Source organism: Malania oleifera, chromosome 7 (assembly GCF_029873635.1).
Source record: "Malania oleifera isolate guangnan ecotype guangnan chromosome 7, ASM2987363v1, whole genome shotgun sequence".
Taxonomy (NCBI): Eukaryota; Viridiplantae; Streptophyta; class Magnoliopsida; order Santalales; family Ximeniaceae; genus Malania; species Malania oleifera.
The window spans coordinates 926,570-948,332 of NC_080423.1; the positions used below are offsets into that span (position 1 = coordinate 926,570).

Here is a 21,763-nt window from a genome sequence, read left to right on the forward strand (position 1 = left end):
TCAGAGAGATGTTCATTCACATATCTTTTGTTTTGTTTTGATTTTTTTATTTATTTACTTATTTTTGTAGGGAATGGCCTTGGGGGTGAGGGTGGAGTTTACCATTTAGTAGCTCTGTAGATTATTGAGATTACTTTGATGCCTATTATCATGCTGCATGCTTGTCAGATTTCTCTTTTACTCATTTATAATTCTAAATATTTTATTCGTTACCAGTGGGTGCGCCATTTAGAGAATGGGTCTGTTAACTACATTGATGGTATTTTTCTTCCCCTAGTTTCTAGATATTCTTTTCATGGTCCCATTATTGTCATTACCTGAAAATCTACATCTTAGAAAGTTTCTAATGACAGGCGCAAAGCAACCAAACTACCTTGTTACTGCTGATGATGTTGATGCCTACGTTGCTATTGAAGTCCAGCCTCTGGATAATAGGAAACGCAAGGTATTGCATCTCTTGATTACAGAGCAATACTACTTTGTAATATTTTGTACTTTTGTATATTGTGTGTGCGCACACATGCCCACATATTGTTTTCTTGTCTTCATCTTGTTGGAGTTCAGATCTCTTGTCACATGTGTCATGAGCATCAAGAACTTTGCCTTCGTTTTTTTTTTTTTTTGGTTGATAGAAAAAGAAAATATATCAAGAGAGAGAAGCAATCAGTGAGGATACTAAATCCTCAAAAAGGAGATGCAAAACCAAAAGCAAAAACAAAAAAAAGTTAAAAAAGAAAGAGAATAAAATAAAAGAAACTGGAGAAACAAAAGCAAAAACAAAAAGAAAAAAAGAGGAAAAAAAATAAAATTAACCAAGAACACTCTCTTTAAGCCCTTCCCATCATTGTTCACCTAACACTTCAAATTAGTTTATTCCCTCTGACCCTTCTTCACCTTAGTTTTACCACCATCGAGCTGAACTTCATTTCTTCCATGATCAATTCAAGGTCCATGTTATCCAAAAAAATCTCAGCTTGAAGGTCCTTAGCAGAATTCTCTTTAACTGAGGTGGGCAGTATCAATTCTCTAGCCTGATGCTCTTTATTTAAAACATGATCGTCAAAAATTCTAATTCCACCCAAACCTTCTAGTAGAGGCAGCGGCACATACGATAGGTTTCTAATGTGATCAAAAGAAGAGTTAGAAGAATAACCATGCTGATGCTAAATTTCCTTCAAAACTAAGCCCGTCACATTCAAAGTCGCTGCTGCCTACACTATCTCATCTGAGACATCCCCCCACCTCTTTTGATTCTTGCAAGTGTTAGAGCTCTCAGCAGTTGGCTCCTCCTCTCTATGTAGAATATTACCTTAATCTCTCTTAAATGTTTTTTTTTTTTTTGGTTTCCTCACCAGAAGATCTCAATTTTCTTCATGATGTTTCCTCATTCCAAAGCCCACTTGTTCTTATTTACGGTGAACATAAACCTTTTGACTCCTCAAATTATCCCAATTTCATCTTCACAAAAATTATGATTCTTAGGGATAAACTCCCCCTATTTCATCCCTGATAACCTGCCCACTAATGATCCTCTCCTCTATAGGAGAAAAATCTCCCTCTAGAATACTAGTTGAATTTTTAGAGACCATCCTTTCTATTTCCACCACTTTCTCTCTTTTGTTTCTGGAGCAGCTAATTCTCTCATCTTGATCACCATGGATATGATTTGAAGTCTAGCAAAGCACTGTGTCAGTAGCGTCATGCTTCAGCTACAAAGGCTCACAGGTTTTTAAAGAAAGTTTATGGGCTTCTTTCTAATTGGGGATCCCACACACAAAAGGGATATTTGTACCAGTAGGGATAAATTTTTGGGCATGCCCATTAAGTTGGCCTAGCTGAGACTTAGTTTCTCTTCTCATTATTCAAACCCAAATTAGAAACAGCTTATTTGACTGGTCCATCAGTGGTTTTACGAGGCTTCCATTTCTGTCTAACAAATGGCCCAGGTCTAAAAAATTATCAAAATCCAGGCCGAACCCAACCAGCCTTCATCATCCCTTCGTCCATGAAGGAAACACTAGATACCTTTTGAATAAACTCCTCAGCTGGAATCCTTGCTCTTAGAAATTTTGATTAATCATGATTTCTTCATGCGAAGGAGGCTGAGGACTTCCTCTTGCAACTCCCCCCCTCTCTCCACCCAACACCCATCACAGCAGCAACACATTTGCTTAGAGTTTGATAAAACTCCAGCCTTTGACTCCCTTTGAATGATTACTAGCAACATCAATTCTTCCTGAAATCACCTGACTTCATAAACAATTCTCACTGATATTTTTGCTAGCTTCACCATCAGTGCCAGGAAGAAAAGATCTCACCATAGCGCTAAATTCTTTCCAAAATCAAAGCCATCCATTGCCTTTGGACCTTGTATCTTTCAGGGAGAAAGATAGAAAACTTCTTATCATCTATCCGTGCTGTAATTCCAGAAACTCCCTCATTGCAAAATATTTCCATCCAACAGTTCACGTAACCGGCCTGTAAGCTTGGAAAACCCATACCCTACCTTCCAACAAGTAATGAGAGCCATGCGAGAACCATGTTGCTGGTTTTTCTCAATAATGAACAAAGCTATGACCTCTCCCACTTTATTGAATCTCAGATTGAAGGATTTTTTTTTTATCTGGACTGAATGAACCCCTACCATAAAGAACTAATAGCATGATAGAGAAGAGCAATAGTGAGATGAAACATAAAGAAGACTTCATGAGAGAGAGAAAAAAGGACTTAGCCCATGCTTTGCCAATCAAACATAGAACCAACCTAGGGTATCGTAACAGGCCAATCGTGATCAAAATTTAAAGCTATATATATATTTTTCTGTGAGGTAACCTGCAACGTATGAATATGATTTTATGTTCTTTTGTATTGATCAATTAAACTTTCCTTTAAGCTATTTATTCTGAGCATGCTAAAGCCGATTCTTATTCTTATCCTTTTTCTTTCCCTGGTATGCTCCAAAATTATCCTTGCTTTTTATTTTTTGGTGACTACAAGCTTAACATGCATTGGGCACACATTGAAGAACTCCTAGCTTATCAAAGATACCAATTCATTAATTGTGTGGGGTAAGGCTGCTTTTTTTGTAGTTTATATCCAGAAATGTTGCCTTTGTCATCTTACATAAGTATATACTTTTACAAATCTCTTTTTTGAATCACATTGAAGTTTCCTTTGTTTGATTTTTTATTAATTTTGTTCCTCAATATCGCTACTTCTATGGCCTTTGATGAATTGGCCATCTCTTAACCACTTATGATGTTGCTTGTAAAGCTTTATTAGGGAAGATCAGCTGAGGGAAAAAAGTCTGATTATGGATGTAGGAGTTGTGATGGTTAGTTCTTGATGAAATCTTATTGCAAGTTATGAATTAATGGTTTAAGCTCATTTTCTTGCAAAGAAGGTGTGAATCTAGTGATGACTTCTAAGGTTGCCTTCTTTATTTCAGTGATTGTTTTTGACAAATTTTAATGTTGGATAACTTTTTCAAAGTAACTGGGTCAATCAAAATAGAGGTATATGGATCTGTCAATTTGTAGAGAAACTTGAGATGCATTTTGTTGGCGTAGAAAGTATATTTTGATAGGAAATTAGAAAAATTTTTGGGAGGCCAGTGAGCAGTGAGGAGGCTGGTGAAGGGGCACTGGATTGGTTGAGTTTGTGGGATACTAGAGGTGTTTAGAGTCATTCTTTATGGTCTCTGGTTAGGCTTTTGGAATGGAAGAAATAGGATGATTTTATGTTGAGAGGAGTTCAACTTTAAAGTTTAAAGTGGCTTTAAACTTATTTTGTTGTTGTATCTTTTAATGTTCAAGTATGAGGAGGATTTTAGGGTAGATTTTCATCTGTTGTTCTCCTAGGTTCTCTTAAAGTGGGACTTCTACTATGATGATTGTATACCTTGTGTGCGTATAGGGATGACAATAGGTAGGAACAGGACCTCTTACAACACTCCCTAACCCCACCTCATCAGAAAATTCAATGCCCATCTCCACCTTGTTGTTCTAAACAAGATTTTTTTCCCATTACAATCCCTGTTTCATGTGCTATAATAAACTGCTGTCTCTACCCGTCCTCCCTCTTCTCTCTGTCCATAAAGAACATAAATTATCACTTAATAAACTAACAACAATCCAGCATTCTCTCAAATTTGAAATTTCTATTGCCATAAAGTAATTAATTTCTTATTAAAACCCCTGCCAAAAAAATTAATAAATAAATATAACCAAATGCTGTTCTTTAACTAGATTATTTAATAAATTTAGCTCAAATACTTGTTCAAATTATTATTAACATCAAGGCATATAACAATAGTCATTATCCCTTCTGACAAGAAAGACAAATAGTCTGGCTTCTATTATATATATATATTTGTATATTTTTAGAATTTCAGCTGGGGTAGCTAGGAATATTGAGAGTTATGAGAGATCTTCAGTTGGGGAGAAGAAGGATCATTTGGTGAGTTGAGAGTTGTTTCTAGGTCTAAGGAGGGGGGTTTTGGTAAGCTTCTGTCTAGAAACATTGTTTTAGTGGGTAAATGGCTATGATGGTTTCCTTTGGAGGATAACTCCCCTTGGCACAAAGTTACTGAAGGTAAGTTTGGCTTGCAGATAAATGGATGGGATGCAAATATACAGGAATCAGATTATTCTCTGAGATCCCTAGGAGATGTTTTTCATTTCTCTATTATTTCTTCATCCCTCCTACCAAATTTATTGTGGGAAATGATTTGCATCCATTTTTGGGAAGACATTTTGTTGGGTTATTTTGATTTTTCCATTTCTTTAACATGTTTGTATTAGCCCTCCTTATTTTGCACAATGGTCTTATTTCCTTTTTTTTTTTTTTTTTTCACTAATGGCAATGTGGTTAACTTCTCTTGGATTTCCATTTTTATAGGTCTCTTAATGATAGGGAAGTGGAGAGGCTCTCTTCTTTGTTGTGGTTGTTGGAGGGTTGCTATCCTTCCAGTAGGAAGGGCGTTTTTTCATGGATTCTAGAGTCATCAAGCGATTATTCTTCTAATTTTTATTTGAGCAATTGATTTGTGAAAACATGTTCTTTCATTCCTTTGTATTATTTAAAATGCCAAATTAAGGAGTTGGTATAATTTGGTAGAAGTAGAGATGGTTGGGCTTTGTGGAGGCATGGGTTTTTGCTGTTTTATGGCATATTTGGTTTGAAAGGAATGCTCATGTATTTATGGGGAAGAGGATGTCTTTGTCTAATCAATGGGTATGGGATAGGATCAGTATATGGCTTCCTTGTAGGGTTGTTTCAAGGGGATGCGTTTTTCAAATTTTCAGCGTGACTGGCTGGCAGTGTTGGTTTTTACATTTTTCTTCTTTGTTCTCATATCTTCTATGGTGGATTTCTTATACTCCTTGTATATTCTTTATTCTTCAATAAAATGTCCTCTTCTAAAAAATCACCAACAATCTTTTGCAGAATAGATGGCCTTCTTGGTCTTTATCTCTGGGTGTTTATGTTCTTTGTTTTTACATTTTTATTCTTTGTTCTCAAATCTTCTATGGTGGATTTCTTATTCTTCTTTTTGTATATTCTTTATTCTTCAATAAAATCTCCTCTTTTATTTAAAAAACCAACAATCTTTTCCAGAGTAGAAGGCCTTATTAGTCTCTATATCTGGATGTTTGTGCCTTTTGTTTTGATAGTTTATCTGCTTCTTATCTTTTGATGCATTGTTCTTTCTCGTGGAGGGGTTGGAATAAGTTGTTTGGATTTTCTTGGAGTGATCTGGTGTTCCTGAATCAGTGGAGGATTTGTTTGCTATTTTCTTTTAGGATTTGATAGGAGGAGAGGTGGCTTGGCTTTGTGAAGATGTGTTGCTAGGTTAGGTGGTTGTGGCGTTCTGCAACAACAAACAACAAACCAAGCCTTGAGTCCTACTAGGTGAGGTCGGCTACATGAATCCTTTTCCCACTGGGTTGTGATGTTCTGAGTTAGGTAATTATTTATTTGGGTGTTCCCTTAGGTGGCAATTCTATTGCAGATTTCTTTTGAGACTCTGTCTTTGAGAGAGTTGCTATGTGGTTGGATGGGTGTAAAGGAGCTTTTTCACTTAAGAGGTTGTATTACTCTTTCGTCCTCTTCTTCTTCTTCTTCTTCTTTTCTTTTTGATAGAAAGAGAAGCTTTATTGAAAATAGGGAGGTGGAATAGATACAATAAAGGATAACAAGAGATCCTCATGAAAATAGAAAAAAGAAAAACATCAATAATTTAATAAAGCCGCCAAGTCTCGGTTAACACCTTTAACAATGGCCTTAAAATTGGGTACCAAGAAAAGCCAAGTTCTTGTAGGGCAGGCAACTTTGAATAGGTCTAATGGTAGGTAGGTTCAGGTCTAGGTAATCTGGTGTCTAAAAACATTTCCTTCGCGGCAACGCGGTTATGTCATTTCCCTATAGTACCTAACTCCCTTTTGCATAGGGTTGTTCATAGTAAATTTGGAACTTACAACATGAGTTGGATGCGAAAGTTGGAATTAGTATTACTTACTAAAGTCTTGGAAATTTGCATCTCAATTTTTGTTCCCAAATTTTTCATATAGAGTTGGTAATGGGTAAAGTATCCGTTTCTCGGGAGGATCATTAAATTGGGGAGGCTGCTTTGCCTCTTGTGCACCCTAGTGTTTTAGTCTATCTACTCTTCTTCATGAAACTCGTATTTCTGCATTCCTCCTTTTGCAAGAGGATGCACATTCTTGGGATTTTTATTTTGTGAGGAACCTTAGTCAGAGAGAGACTAATGAGCTTGCCCGTTTGATTAATGTGCTTGATTGTTTTTATTTCCATCTGGGAGTGATAAAGGATTTTGGAATGTAGATTCTTCTAGGAGTACTCTTGCAAGTTTTTTTTGCTTTTGATTAATGATCCTAATGTTATTCCATTTGCCCTTTATTCTTTAATTTGAAAAGCCAAAGTTCCTTTAAAAAAAAAATAGATGCGTTTACTTGTACTGGTATCTTTGAAAAAATCAATGCTATTGGTTCACTTCATAAGCAAAGATGGAAGAAGGCTCTATTGTTGTCCAACGTTTGTACTTTTTGCTTAATGAGTGGGGAAAAATTTTGGTCAGATTTGTTTTGACGCTGTCCCATCACTTGGGTTCTTTGGAATAATTTGTTTGGTTTTTTTTTTGGTGAAAACTGGTTTGCTCCTCTTCTTTGGAGGTTTTTTGCACTGTTATGCTTAGTGAGTTTGGTAAGGGGGATGGGAGAAAAAGTGGTTTTGTGCTATCTTTTGGCGTATTTGGTTGGAGAGAAATGCCAGAATTTTTGAAGGTATGGTCACTTCTTTTAACTTGCTTTCAAAAAAGTGGTGTTTCTTGCGTTGCTTTGGTTTTCAGCGATTGGTTTCTCTTGGCATGTATCTCTGGAAAACTGATAGTGGGATTGGGTTGCTTTGCTTCACTAGGGTTGTCTTGTAATTGTTTTCTTTTTTCTCTGTTTTCCTTCTGTAGAGGGAGGATCTCTTGTGCTCTTCATTTGTATTATTATCGCTTTGTTGTGTTGCTTCTTTCTTCCTTTAATGCAATTCTTTGTTTATCGAGAAAAATAATGGGGGTGTGCTGAAGACAATGAAATCATTCCATTAGAAGGATGAGGCAAACTGCCACCTAACCAATCTCTCTCTGTCTCTCTCTCTGTGCTTGTGAATTCTTTGCTAGGAAAATGTTGAAAAGGCTAGGTATCGTGCTGGTGGGTAGCTAGGGGCATCTCCTGATTGTGGAAGTGTGGGAGCATAAGCAATTTAGTGTGTTTGCTGTAGCCATTTGAAAAGTTTTGGGCCTTACAATTTTAGCTGTTTAAGCATTTGGTAGTTCTTGGTGGTTAGCCAACACTAAATTGTACTTATTTCTAAGTATTTGGTAATGGTCAAACTTTTGTTGTTTTCATTTGCCATTTGGTAAACAAATTCCAACAATCAGATGTTGGCAAAAACTCCAAATTTAGCTTTTTTTTTTAAAATAATAAAAATTTATAATCAGAATTTCCAACCACAACAATTGTAACTGTAATTTTTACAGCAGCTGCCAATTGCAATAGCAACTGCAAACTGCAACAGCCAATTGGGAAAATGCTAATCACAATTCACAACCTCAATACTGAACAGGTCCCAATGATGTTTTAACCAAGCTACTTACTTAAACGGGATCCTTATACTACAGTAGATATACTAATGTTTCATCCTAGAAAGGATGATGTTAGCACTTCACTCATTGTGAGGCCAGACATGTGAGACAAAAAACTAAGCACCCTTTGGTCCACCGTCACTGTTGGTGGATGTCATTTAATCTGGGGTCGTCAGTGTATTTTGCTTCTTCTATATTCTTTATTGCCAATATTCCATTTGATTTAATATATTAATTTATTTATTTGTGTAAATGCTGTAAGGGCACACTCAATCACAGCAACTGTTATTCTGATACTCTTGCACTTCTGCTTTTGGCCTTGCTTCTCTTCTCCACATATTTGTTTCATTGATGTTGACCACTTAATTATATAACTTGCAAGGCAGACTATAGTAACTGTTGAAGCTTTTCTATGGCATAATTGTTCAATGTAAAGCTTTCGTCACCTCATAACATACATGTAGCTAAATCTGTATTACACATCTGAACTTGTGGCATGCATTATATTTATATCTTGTTTTTCAGTAACTTATTTCCTTTATTATTCCAGGGAGAACTTGTTAAGGTCTTTGCCAATGAGCACAGAAAGATTACTTGTGGTGAGTTACCAAGCGATTCCACAGGTTTCTGAATGAAGTTTGTTGGCATAGTTAGGACATCTGTTTATCTGTGCTGTTTGAATAGAGAATGAGCTTCCACAATTCACCGACTCAAAACTGCAGAAATGCGGTCTACACATAAAAGTGCGGCTCACACCTCCTAGGGTGTTGCTGCTTTCTTCATTTCAGCTTCTGTGTTTAAATTTCTGTTCGATATATTTGCGGTGTATGACATTGAACTTCTATAGAAATTGTCTTTGTTTTTGGTAAATTTCATTTTATTTATTCAAGATTAAAGTAGAATTATTATTATTATTATTATTATTTTTAAGATATCCTGATTTGCATGCTATTCATTAAGTTATTCTGCCTCTATTAGGTAGATGGCATGTTAGCGCATTTTATTGAGTCATATGCTATTTTTGAGCTTCTGTATGCTATTTTTTTAAATACATAGTCCAATGCATAAAACTAAAAATAATTCCATTTCTGAGCTTCAATTTGTGTTATTTTTTAAATATGTGATGAACATTAATATACCACAGCACTTCCCATTTGTTTCTTCTATTTATTTTTTGAAACAATATTTTTCACTTATATTCTCTGTTTATTGCATTAATGAGAGATTAATTTTGATTAATATGTTTATCTATCTCACTCTGGATGTTGCAATGAAGATTGAAAACTTTTAGGACCACTTTCTTGTTTCTTTGCCTTCAGGGAAACAAAGCTGAAACCTCTTGTGGTAGTAGTGCCTGACCTGGGCCATGTGGATAGGTGTCAAGACCTCTAGAGCATTGGTGGGGCTGTGGTGATGGGCCTTGTCTTTAGTCCAAGTAGCTATGGCTCAAACTGGGCATTCCACTGCTTATGGAAGCCCTTTTGGCCATGCCCAGGGGGTTGCCACTCTGGTTGCTCTCTTCTGCCCTTTCTACCTAGCAAAAAAATGCTGCTGTATAGTTTCCTCTTTTTTTTGTTTTTTCCTCATAATACCCAGCCACATAGTAGCAGGCAAATTGTCTTCAGTTATTGGGCAACTATCATTAATTCTTAAAAGCAGTCGAGGCAAACAGATTGGCAGAAACAAATGACCACTACAAGGACAGTTTTAATTCTTAACCAAATACTCTTAAGGAAACTCTTCCATTTTGATCATATTAGCAGACCTTTAGTTTTATCTTCTGTACGCAGTTTTCCATGGACATGCTTCCACAGCAACATTTTAATCTAAGGGTTAACATCTAGAAGGAAGAGGGCTTGGTTAATGTGATTCAAGCTATTCCTGTTCCTTGAATGAAATTGGTGATGCTTCTGGTTGGAGAACAACATATGTTCCTGCTCCCCATAAATATTTTGTTTAAGAATATCTGCAACTAAAGAAAGGAGAGAAGGGGACTATAGAATAGAAGGAAAACAACCCCCAACCGAACCTCCTCAGGAAAAAGGTCTTTCTAGTGGCTTGCTTTACTTCTCAAAAATAGTGTTCCATTCCAAACCTTCATCATAGGTCTAGAAAAAATGTTCCTGTGTGAAAATAAGCCCTTATAAAAGTTGGTACTCTCCTCTGCAATAACTGCTAGGATGTGGTCCCAGTTCAGTCACTAACTCCCTAGTCATACTTCTACTACTGCTCACACTAGCAACCTGATGAGAAGAGGCTAGTGTTGCAATTGCATTCCTTGACCCCCTTCTTCTCACCTATTACAAGAAAATGATCTCCTCCATCTATATCTCTCCCAAAGTCATTCTTAAAGAATGTACGGAATAGAGTACCAGAAGTCTGCACAAAAAAGAAAAACCGAAGTTAAAAAAGAACACAACGATAGGACAGGGAAGCTTTGTGGAAGTGTGACATATTTGCAGTCTTATGGGGTTTGTGGTTGGAATGTAATGCACAGATATTTTCTGGGAAGAAGTTAAACCGGGCACCTTTGTGGGAAAAGATTCTGTATATGGCTTCTTTGTGGTTTTTCGGGTTTGGAATTTTTAGGGGTGCTATTTTTCAGGATTTGCAAAGAGATTGGAAAAACTTGCTGATTTGATGATTTTCTTCTTTTGTTGTTCTTAGTTTTTTTTTCCTGGTTTGTACCAGATTTGTATCGGGAGATATCTTATTCTCACTCCTGTAAGTTCCTTCCCTATTATTGAAACTTCTTTTGCTACAGAAAAAAGGTCAATATAACCAGGACTGCCAGTCACTCTGATTATGAAAATGGATCCTGTAAACCTCCTTATTCAAACCTTTACCTTCATCCCTCAAATTTTCAATTTCTTTAAGAAAACAAAATCATCCTAGTATTGAACCAGGCGTTCACTGTACAAAAATTATGATGATTTAACTGCATGTTCTCATAATGAAATGAGCTATATGAGTCTAGGACCCCATCTCACCCAATTTGACTCTAGCAGATGGGAACCGTCCTTGAATGGATCTTCTGTACTAAATTTGTAAAATTATCTTCCCATGCAGTTGTAAGGAAATAAACAATACAAGAGGCAACTTATCTATTCTAAGAAACAGACCAAATGAATTGGGTATTTGACAAGGGAATCTCTTTGGACTTAATTTAGTTATAAAGCCCCCCAACTTCTCATGAGAAACCCTAATGACATTAAACTCACTCTCCTAACACCCATGCAAACTCATTCAAAGAAACAAAGACCTAAGATGAGGACATGTAAGGCCTTTCATAGAGGTGACTTGAAATTAGTCTCCCAAACCCCCGACCTAAAAACCATTGCTAATTTTTTTGATTTTCTAGGACAAACACACCATCTGGTCTAACCCCTAATAAAATGTCACTAGTCTTCTTCCTATTATCCATATCACTTAACCCTTTAATATTATAACTCAAGTTCTCATTGAGATACCTCTTTGATTCCCCTATCTTATGATCCCTACACCCATAATAATAAAGGAGGATTCAAGTTTTTTGCGGCTCTCTTTCTTGTTCAATTTCCTCCTATCATCACCTATACAAGAAACAAACACCCGGAACTCATCCTTTGTTGGACACCAATTTAAGGCCTAACTTTTTTTTATAAAGGATGGATCTCTAGTATCTTTCTTTTCCCCTATAGGTTCAACCATTCAACTATACACCGTTTCCTTTGAAATCCAATTGCCTTTGTCACTTGAATGAATCATCAGCCAGGAGAACCCCTTTTGGAGGGGAACAAATTTGTTTGTCATGACTCACACCGCCTGAACTGGGCCAATATATCATTTCTCAGAGATTTTGAGATAACATTGCAAGTGGTCAGATCTCTTAGAAGAAAACTCAAGTGTAGAAAATATCTTAGGATAACCTTTTTGCAAAGGCCAAGGCCATGGTTAACAACAGGATTCCTCAACATAAAAGATATCTGACTTTCAGTAGACTCTGGAGAGGTAAATCCCCATCAACATGATCAACGTTCAAAGCATCCTTGTCTGTCTCCCTAAATAGTTTGCTTTTGCAAAGAACAATGGAGATGGCTCAATTCCATCACCCAAGTCCTCCTGCTCCCTCAAATCCTCAATTGGTAATCATCGTTGCATTCTGATTGAAATCAAGCATGTCCTGTCAGCCATATCAGCCCCGTCTCGAGAAACCCTTCCCAAAGTTTTGCATAACCTTTGAAATACCTTAGTCATTGGTACTGTCCTCTTGCCAACAAATTGCATACTCTCTGATAGTCCCTTCTCTGTGGGAACAAGTGTCTCCCCAGATCAATACCCCCTCAGATTTCTTCAGCTATATTTCCTTTTGGCCTGAACCAACAATTCCTTATTTCTAGTTGCACCCATATCCTGATCAATAGTAAGCTACCAACTACTCACTGGTTGTGACCAAATAATGGCTTCCAAATCTCTGTTTGTTTTCATGTCTGGTTCACTTTTAAACCTTCTGAAGATTAGTTTCAGAATAGCTGAAATTTCGCGCACCCTGAGGATCTTTAAGTCCCAAAAGATATATGTTTTCATTCCCTTCTTTTGTCTCATATTGCAGAGATCAAAAGCCAAAGTTTTCTTTGGGCATCGCTGCAGCTTCTTTCTGGCTCATCCCTAGGCCTCTCATACAGAACATCTTCTTTACTCATGTTCCTCTAATGTTCTGAGGCCCAGCATCCACAGGATAAGCGTGGCTGATCAATAAGCCTGTTGGTCCAAATGAGGTTAAGACCAGGTAAGTCTCATCTTATCCAGAATCACTCACTTGATTCCAAGGACATTCTTTTTTGAATTCAAAAAAAGATCTATTGTCCCTATCTGGCTGAATCAAGCCCAAAGATTTTGTCCTTCCCAAACTGATGCCGACCTCCCCATGAATGCTCCAGCTCCTGACAACATTGCGAGGATTCCTTCATTGCTGATCGATCACTGAATATAGGCTTCTATGCAACAGGACAGTCTGTAGTCTCGCTAAAATCTGCCCTCTCATTTCATCTTTCTCATTTCCATCGTCAGTCACTTCAATGATATTTCTCGAGCCAGAGTCTCCACAGCAAAGATGAGGAACCCATGCGACACCCTTTAACTTCATTCACCTGTGTGTTAGTTGAATCTCCACCCAGAGACACGTCAATTGCTTAGCGGAAGCACCACCAATCTACCACCTTCTTACATGTCGAATTTACCACCTCCTGTTTCAAGGGTCCTCTTAACAAAGAGAAAACACCAATTGTCATTCAACATGAGCCTGATGAGTAATAGCCTGAAATTCGTAAGCCCTAACCTATGGACCATCACTATTCCACGGTGATGGAATATGATCTCTTTCCAGCAAACTCTGCTAATTTCAAACATGGTTTTTTGTTTCTCCTAGTAACTTGAAATAAAGATCTTCCTGTTGGGCATTATTGTTTGACAGAAACCAACTTCAACAATTAGAAGTATCAAGCACTAGGCATGCCTAAAATAATAATCAGCACTGTAGCTTCCAATCGTTTTTCATCAAATACAGTCTACTGTTAATCAACATACTGTGAGCTAGTACCACTATATAAAGGGCCACAAAATCAAGTACGTCAACATGAGAGCTGCGTTCCAAAGAACCTAAGAACCATTTAAAATGCACAAAAGAACAATGCAGAATTAATTTAAGTTGTAAAATTTGATAAAAGGCAACAAATTTGTGCAACCAGCATTCAAATACACATGATTATTTATTTCCCAGATATGAATATAGTATTTCCTGCATATGTTGTAAAGATGCCTGTTACCAAAAACACGAAGCCTCCCTTTAGAACATAGGAAACATGAAGGAAAGGACAGTGCAAGGGATATCAGGGACTGAGAACTAGGTGGTGGAACCTAAAGGGAGAAAACATAATAAAATTTAAAGATAAAATGATCAAAGATGGTGATTGTAATATAGAGGATGGTGTAGACATAGGCACTCCTTAGAGTAGGATAGCTAGCTCTATTAAAAAGATAGATTGAAAGGAAGATTCTCAGGTAGCGAAGAAATTTGGTGGTGGGATTAAGATGTTCAAAAAGCTGTAAAGACAAAAAAAATTTGGTACAAAACATGGCAAAAATGTAGAAACATGGAAAACTTTGAAAAGTATAAAGAGACAAGAAAAATGCAAAAAGACTGTTAGTGAAGCTAAACATAGATTATTTAGTAGTTTGTATGCTTGATTAGATATAAAAGAAAGGGAAAGAGACATATTTAAACTTGCTAGAGTTAGAGAAAGAAAGAGTAAGGACTCAGGCAATTTAAAAGTATAAAAAGTTAGGATGATATTGTCTTGGTTAAGGAAGAAAACATAAAAGAAAGATGGCGAAGTTGCTTTGGTAAGCTATTTAATGAAAACCAAGTAGAAGACGTAAACTTAGAAATGACAAATGAGGATAAGGTTAAAAATATTAAATTTATTCACAAAATTTGAGTCAACGAAGTTAAGTTTTCTTCTAAAAAGGGATGAAAAATAAAAAAGCTATAGGACCAGATAATATCCCAATTAAAGTTTGGAAATGCTTAGGTGATACGGAATTATATGGTTAACTAATTTATTTAAAACAACTATATTGACTAAGAAAATGCTAGACGAATAGAGGAAAAGTACTTTAATACCTATATACAAAATAAAGAGATATCCAAAATTGTAATAACTCTCGTGGAATTAAACTTATAAGTCAGAAAATCAATTTTGTTTTATGCCTGCGAGATCTACTACAAAAGTTATACATCTTTTGAGAAGATCAATTGAAAAGTTTAGAGAAAAGAAGAGGGACTTGCATATGATATTTATTGACTTAGAGAAAGCGTATGATAGGGTACTTAGGGAAGTTCTGTGGTGAGTTTTAAGAAATAAAGGGTGTATGTATGTTGATTTCATGAAGGATATGTAAGATGGAGTAATAAACAATGTCTTAAATTTCAATTTTGACTCAAGTTTCGAAGATACAAAAATATGGAATTTTGACGAAATATTTGATTACAATATCAATTTTGATTTCAATTTGAAAAAATAACGGAAATCATAGTAAAGCGTGGAATTCTTTTGCAAAACTTTAGAAATGGTTAATGGACATAATAATGTAAGTTTTAGGGCTATATATTACAAGTTGAATACATCTATGTTGTGTATGAGGTTGAAAAATTGGAATATAATATGTGTATCAAACATATTTGTAAGGTAATGTGCATTAGACATATTTAGTTAATACAAATGAAACTCATAAATTATATAAATATTGTTTATTGTACAAATAATGATACTTTAGACATGAATGGTTAAATAAAATGTTGTCATATAATTTCAAAAGCCTTCATAATAATTTTTTATTTCAATGAAAAAATAAAATAAATTAAGAGAGAAATTTCACTTCCCTCCTAAATCTCTCATTGAATTCTGAGGAAATTTCATTCTATAGCTAAAATTTCGACAAGTTTCGCTAAAATTTCAAGATTCCAAATAAATTTCGGATGATTCGTTGAGATTTCAACGAAAATTATGCAAGACGACAATTGGATGCCATTTGGATTTTGAGGGCAACGGAAACCAGAAATTTCGACGGAAATTTCATGGAAATTTATGACCATGGTAATGACTAGCGTTACGGCTATAGGTGGAGAGATTAGGGAATTTCCAATCACAATAGGTGTACATCAAGGATTGTCTTTGAGCCCTTATCTTTTTGCTTTATTGATGGATGAACTGAGTAGGAGTATCCAAAATGAGGTGGTTTTTGCAGATGATATTATCTTGATTGATGAAACTAGGGGTGGAATAGAATCTAAGTTAGAATTATGGAGAGAAACTTTAGAATCTAGAGACTTTAGGATAAATAAAAATAAGACATAATATATGAAATGTAAATTTTTGTCATAGGAGGAATATTGGAGACAAAGTCAAGCTTGATTATGAAGAAATCAATAGCACTAGTATATTTTGAGACCTCTGATCTATTTTACAAGCTGAAGGAGAAATTGAAGAAGATTTAATGCATGGAGTTAAAGCAGACTAGGTAAAATGGAGAAGTAGTGTGCTGTGTGATCATAGATTACCTTTAAAATTAAAAGGGAAGTTTTATAGAACGGTTGTAAGACTAGCTATGCTATATGGATCAAAATTTTAGGTGGCTAAGAAACAACATATCCAAAAAGTAAAAGTTGTCAAGATGAGAATTTAAGATGGATGAGTGGTATAATGTTAAAAGATAAATTAAAGAATGAACATATTCATGGTAAGTTAGGTGTAGCTCTTGTATAAGATAAAGATAAGAGAGGGACTACTTATATGATTTGGGCACCTACAAGTTTGCAACATAGGCTACATGGTGCACCAATGAGGAAGAGTGAGTTAGTTACTATGAGAGGCAGTTGAAGGGGTAGGTTTTGACCTAAAATAACTTGGAATGAGATAGTGATTAAGGACTTAATAGCCATTTGTTGAAGAAAATTGTCCATGGTCGCATAAATTAGCCAAAAAGGATTCATGTAGCCGACCCCTCCTAGTGGGACTTAACGCTTCATTTGCTGCTGTTGTTGTTGTTGTTGTTGTTTGTACTGATCATTAACCTTTGATTTTTTTTTAATTTCTAGTCACGGATCTTCATTCTTAATAGTATTTGACATATAGAGGAAATTCGATTGAAATTGGCTTCCTATTTTCTTTTCCTTTCCTTTTGTTTCATTTTTCCTCTCACAAAATCGTTGGCCCAAACAAAGCCTAAATAACTAGTAGCAACACAAAAACTGTAAACAAAAAACTCCTCCAGATACAAACAAATCATTATTGTAACATGTCTGGGAAATATGATTTGTTGCCTAGCCAAAGCCTTCAAACCCTGAAACGAACTTCACACTATATTCACTGAGGATGCACGTCAAATTGGAGGTTTCTCTTCATGCAGTGCTGGCATCTGCACTTTGGCTTGGTCAGCAACTCTCTTCCTGCTATGGCTAGGGCTTACTTCTACTAGTAGACTTAACTCTGCTCCTTATATGACAACTGACAAGTACTCAATTACTGAAGACAGAGAAGAAACTTGATTTTGGCATTAATTTATGAACTCTCTGATAACATGTAAGCAGAGATATTTTTGAGAAAAGAACGCGAGTCAGTGCACATACTCCGCCGCTAGCCATTGTATTATAACAGATGAATACCATAAAACATTTGAAGCTTAATGACTTAATTCATAATGTTGACCAGGATGTGGTACCAATCATCCTAGGTGGTGGAGGCCTGTGATATGGGTCATCACAGCTAACACGTGGCATTTGTTCTGTTGTGATGTAAATGATTTGATTAAAGCTGAATATTTTATAAAACTTTTGGTTCAATGACAGGCAGTTTCTAAGAGTGGTATCAGAGCTGACATCACAAACTTGATGCCCAGTGCTAGTGAATTGCTTGGGGGGAGATTGTTGGCCAATATTTGGCATCATTTTCTTGCATGATGGAGGCTCATGAGATGGTTTGGGTCAATTCACAGTCAAAATGTGGCACTTGGACTCCTATATAGAAGATTAGAGTAGGAATCCCACATAACACATAGATAAGCTATACTGAATCATATGAATAGTCATCAAAGATATGATTGTTGATTTTTAAGCTTGGTAAAGGACTGAAGGACAAATTTGACACACACAACTAGGATATTATTTTGATTTGACTTTCCCATTCAGTGGATTGGGGACAATGGACATTTCTCTCAATTGTGTTGATAAGTCAAATGCCTTGTTTATGTATTTCATTCTCTTAGTTTCCTGCCATTTGGACATTGCAAAGGCTCAATCCATCTCTGTTATTAAATTGTTCATTTTTTTTTAATGTCAAATATTTCAAATGCTTGTAATATTTTGAGGGCTAATTTTTCCTTTTTATCAACAGATCCTGGAATGCACCACCAAATAGAGAAAACTCTTTATAGTGGTCACGCTTCATATAAAGTATCATCATCGGTATGGCTACTTTCACGAATAGGTCAATATATTTGTTTTCTTCTTACAATTTGATTAATCATAATAGTGTAAATTTTACTTTCTTCAAAAGATTTGTTGTCTTCCCCTGGCCTTTACTCTCTTCTCTTCTAAATATTATAGACTGGATATCTTGATATATGGGAGCCAGCTACTTTAACCATAAAGAGAGAAGGGTACAATATCAAGTGTAGTGGACCCAGTGGTGATGTGGTCAGTGAAAAGTTTTCACCAAGTACACGGGTATGACTCATATGCTTGATTCTTCTGTTATATTACCTGCAGAGCTTGTTCTAGCAGTGGATGAAACTGTACTGTTGATAATAATTTCAATTTGAAAAAATTTCTGATGAACACCCACATGCTTGCACCCACACACAAGTATGTAAACTCACTATTTTATGTATCTAAGTATATATGCTTGTGTGCATGCATGTGAACTGGTGCATGCAGAACAGTTGACAGAGTCTTGAGAAAAAAACTATAAATTTTTTGCGAAGTACATGTTCTTGTAATACTATGTAGGTTTTTGTCTTAATATATTTTTCCTTTTTTTGGGTTTGACAGGTTGCTATTCCCTATGGAAATCCAGCAGAATTTTCAATACTAAGTTCTGATGAGGTAGAACGTCTCTTGCGGGTAGATAACAATGTAGATAGTAGCTGGTAAGTTCCAAATTCATTTAATTCCATGTATACAAATTCAAAAAAAAGATATTCTTTTGTGTGTGTGTGGGGGGGAGGGGGGGGGGGGGTGGGGGTGCATTGGAGTAAGTTTTTTCATGAATCTGGCTTATTCTGTTCAAGCTGGAGCATAGGTATTCATGCGCAGGTTGTGAAATAAAATCAGTTTCATCAAAATTTCATGTGTTGATAAACTGTGCCGAATTCTTGTAGAACTTAGTAAAACTTCTTATCATTCTGAAATTAAAACCACTCAAATTTTTCAAGAACGTAAAAAGCTCCTTCTACAAATTTGAAACCCTCCTGATGCAGGGGCAGCATGAAGGATCTGCAGCCATGGGAGTACTTAGAAGAAATTGAAGAGAAAGGAAGGGGAAGAGGGGAGATACAAGGGGAAACTCATCTTCAATTCCGATTCTAATTCAACACAAACTGCTTACAACATGGCTTTCACACAATATTTATAAGAAAGCCTCTTCATTTGAAACTACATATGAACCCCCAAACTACATTTCATTACAAATATACCCCTAGAATACACAAATACTACAAACACGCCCCCAAACACACATAATACTCTTTTAATTAAACTAGACACATAATAAACTACTAACTTAACCCAACAATCCTTGACCCAACCTAAAAGAAAGATGGCAAAGTTACTTTAGCTATTTTAATGAAAACCAAATAGAAGGCTTACTCTTAGAATTGACAAATGAGGAAGAGGCTAAATATGAGATTTATTCGCAAAATTAGAGTCAATGAAGTTAAATTTGCATTAAAAAAGATGAAAAATGGAAAATTTATAGGATTAGGTAACATCCCAATTGAAGTTTGGAAATGCCTAGATGATAATGAAATTGTATGGTTAACTAATTTTTTTAGCACAATAATAAAAATTGAGAAAATGTCAAATGAATGGAGGAAAAATACTTTAATACCTATGTACAAAAATAAAGGAGATATTCAAAATTGTAATAATTATTGTGGAATTAAACTTGTACAATGTGGGAAAGGGTAGTTAAACCCAAATTAAGGTTATAAATGAAGGTATCAAAAAATCAATTTGGTTTATGTCTGGAAGATCTACTACCAAAGTTATATCACTTTTAAGAAGATTAATGATAAAGTTTAGGGAAAAGAAGAGGGACTTGCATATGGTATTATTTGACTTAGAGAAAGCATATGATAGGGTACCTAGGAAGTTCTATGGTGGGTTTTATAATAAAAAAAAAGTGTATATAGTAGGTAGACTGATGCCATTAAGGATATGTACAATGGGGTAATGACTTGAATTACAAGTGGAGAGATTAGAGAATTTCCAATCACAATAGGTGTACATCAAAGATCTGCTTTGAGCCCTTATCTTTTTGCTCTAGTGATGGATGAACTTACTAGTAGTATTACAAAATGAGGTTGCATAGTGTGTGTTGTTATTGTCTTGATTGATGAAACTAGGGGTGGAGTAGAATCTAAGTTCAAATTATGGAAAGAAGCTTTAAAACCTAAAGGCTTTAGGTAAGTAGAAATAAGATATAATATATGAAATGTAATTTCAATCATAGTAAGAGAATATTGGAGAAAAGGTTAAATTTGATGGTGATGAAATCAATAGCATTGATAGATTTCGATACCTTGGATTGATTATGCAAGCTAAAGGAGAAATTGAAGAAGATATAATGCATAGAGTTAAAGCAGATTGGGTAAAAAGAAGTTCTTTGAGCATGCTGTGTGATCGTAGAATTCCTTTAAAATCAAAAGGGAAGTTCTATAGGACAATTGTAAGACCAGTTATGCTATATGGATCAGAATGTTGGGCAACTAAGAAACACCATATCCAAAAAGTTAAAGTTGCTGAGATGAGAATATAACGTTAAAAGGTGAATTAAGGAATGAACATATTCCTGATAATTTAGGCATAGTTCTTGTAAAAGAGAAAATAAGGGAGGGATGACTTAGATGGTTTGGGCACGTGCAACGTAGGCCAAATAGGGCACTAGTGAGAAAGATATTATTATGAAGGGCAGTAGAAGGAGTAGAGAGGTATACCTAAAATAACTTGTAATGAGATAGTGGGTAAGGATTTAATAGTCCTTAATTTGTTGAAGGAAATTGCACATTGTCGCATAAATTGGCGAAAAAGGATTCGTATAGCAGACCCCACTTAGTGGAAGTGGGCTTGTTGTTGTTGTTGTTGTAAGGATCTTTCCAGGGTTTTGCTTTTTGTCTTGCATCAAATCTTTCCCAGTTAGAAAAAAATTGGCTTCGAATTTTGAAATGTTGGAGGATCAAAAGTGAGAAGCAAACTTGGATTCATACCATAGACTTGACTTGGGAGTTAGCATCAATAAACATATCATAAGTGACAAACTGAAACAATTGGTATGTCGAAAAGACTTTGGATGTCTTCATACACATTCATTTCCTTGTAGTGTCTTCAAGTTGAGTAATTGTGCCTAATTCCTTGTGTTGGTTGATTGGTAAAGCAGGCTTCAAAATGATCTTCTTACCATTATAGTGGAAGTCATATGTGTTCTCATGCCCTTGAGTCGTATGCAAATCATCCAACCAAGGAGAACCAAGGAGTACGTGGCCAGTCTTTTTCATAAGTATGATATCACACCAAACATTATCAAAATAGTCACCTGTTTGGATAGGAACTAAACATCTTTCATAAACATGTAAGGTAGTGTTATCAATCCAAGACAACTTATCAGGCTCTGGATGAGGTTCTTCATGAAGTTGCATTTGAGTTACTCCCTTTCTAGAAACCACGTTCATAGGACATCATCAATTATGATGAATTTGCATACATTTCCTCCACACTTGAGAAAGGTGTGGAAGAGCTTGAAATTGTGCCTACAGTTTGGCAAATGGCATTCCCCTTTTTCCTATAACTTGTCACCA

The 21,763-nt window shown here is 35.8% G+C and overlaps 1 protein-coding gene across 8 annotated transcripts in view; it reads left to right on the forward strand.

Annotated features, from left to right (window-relative positions):
• Positions 1–21,763, forward strand: part of LOC131160384 (uncharacterized) — a 68,222-nt gene that overhangs the window by 29,445 nt on the left and 17,014 nt on the right. For all 8 annotated transcript variants that reach the window (XM_058116018.1, XM_058116017.1, XM_058116024.1 and 5 more), the window contains 6 exons: positions 217–259; positions 354–445; positions 8,706–8,754; positions 18,085–18,155; positions 18,297–18,416; positions 18,741–18,838. In XM_058116018.1, coding sequence (XP_057972001.1) covers positions 217–259; positions 354–445; positions 8,706–8,754; positions 18,085–18,155; positions 18,297–18,416; positions 18,741–18,838 — 473 coding nt within the window. The remainder of the gene's footprint in view (positions 1–216; positions 260–353; positions 446–8,705; positions 8,755–18,084; positions 18,156–18,296; positions 18,417–18,740; positions 18,839–21,763) is intronic.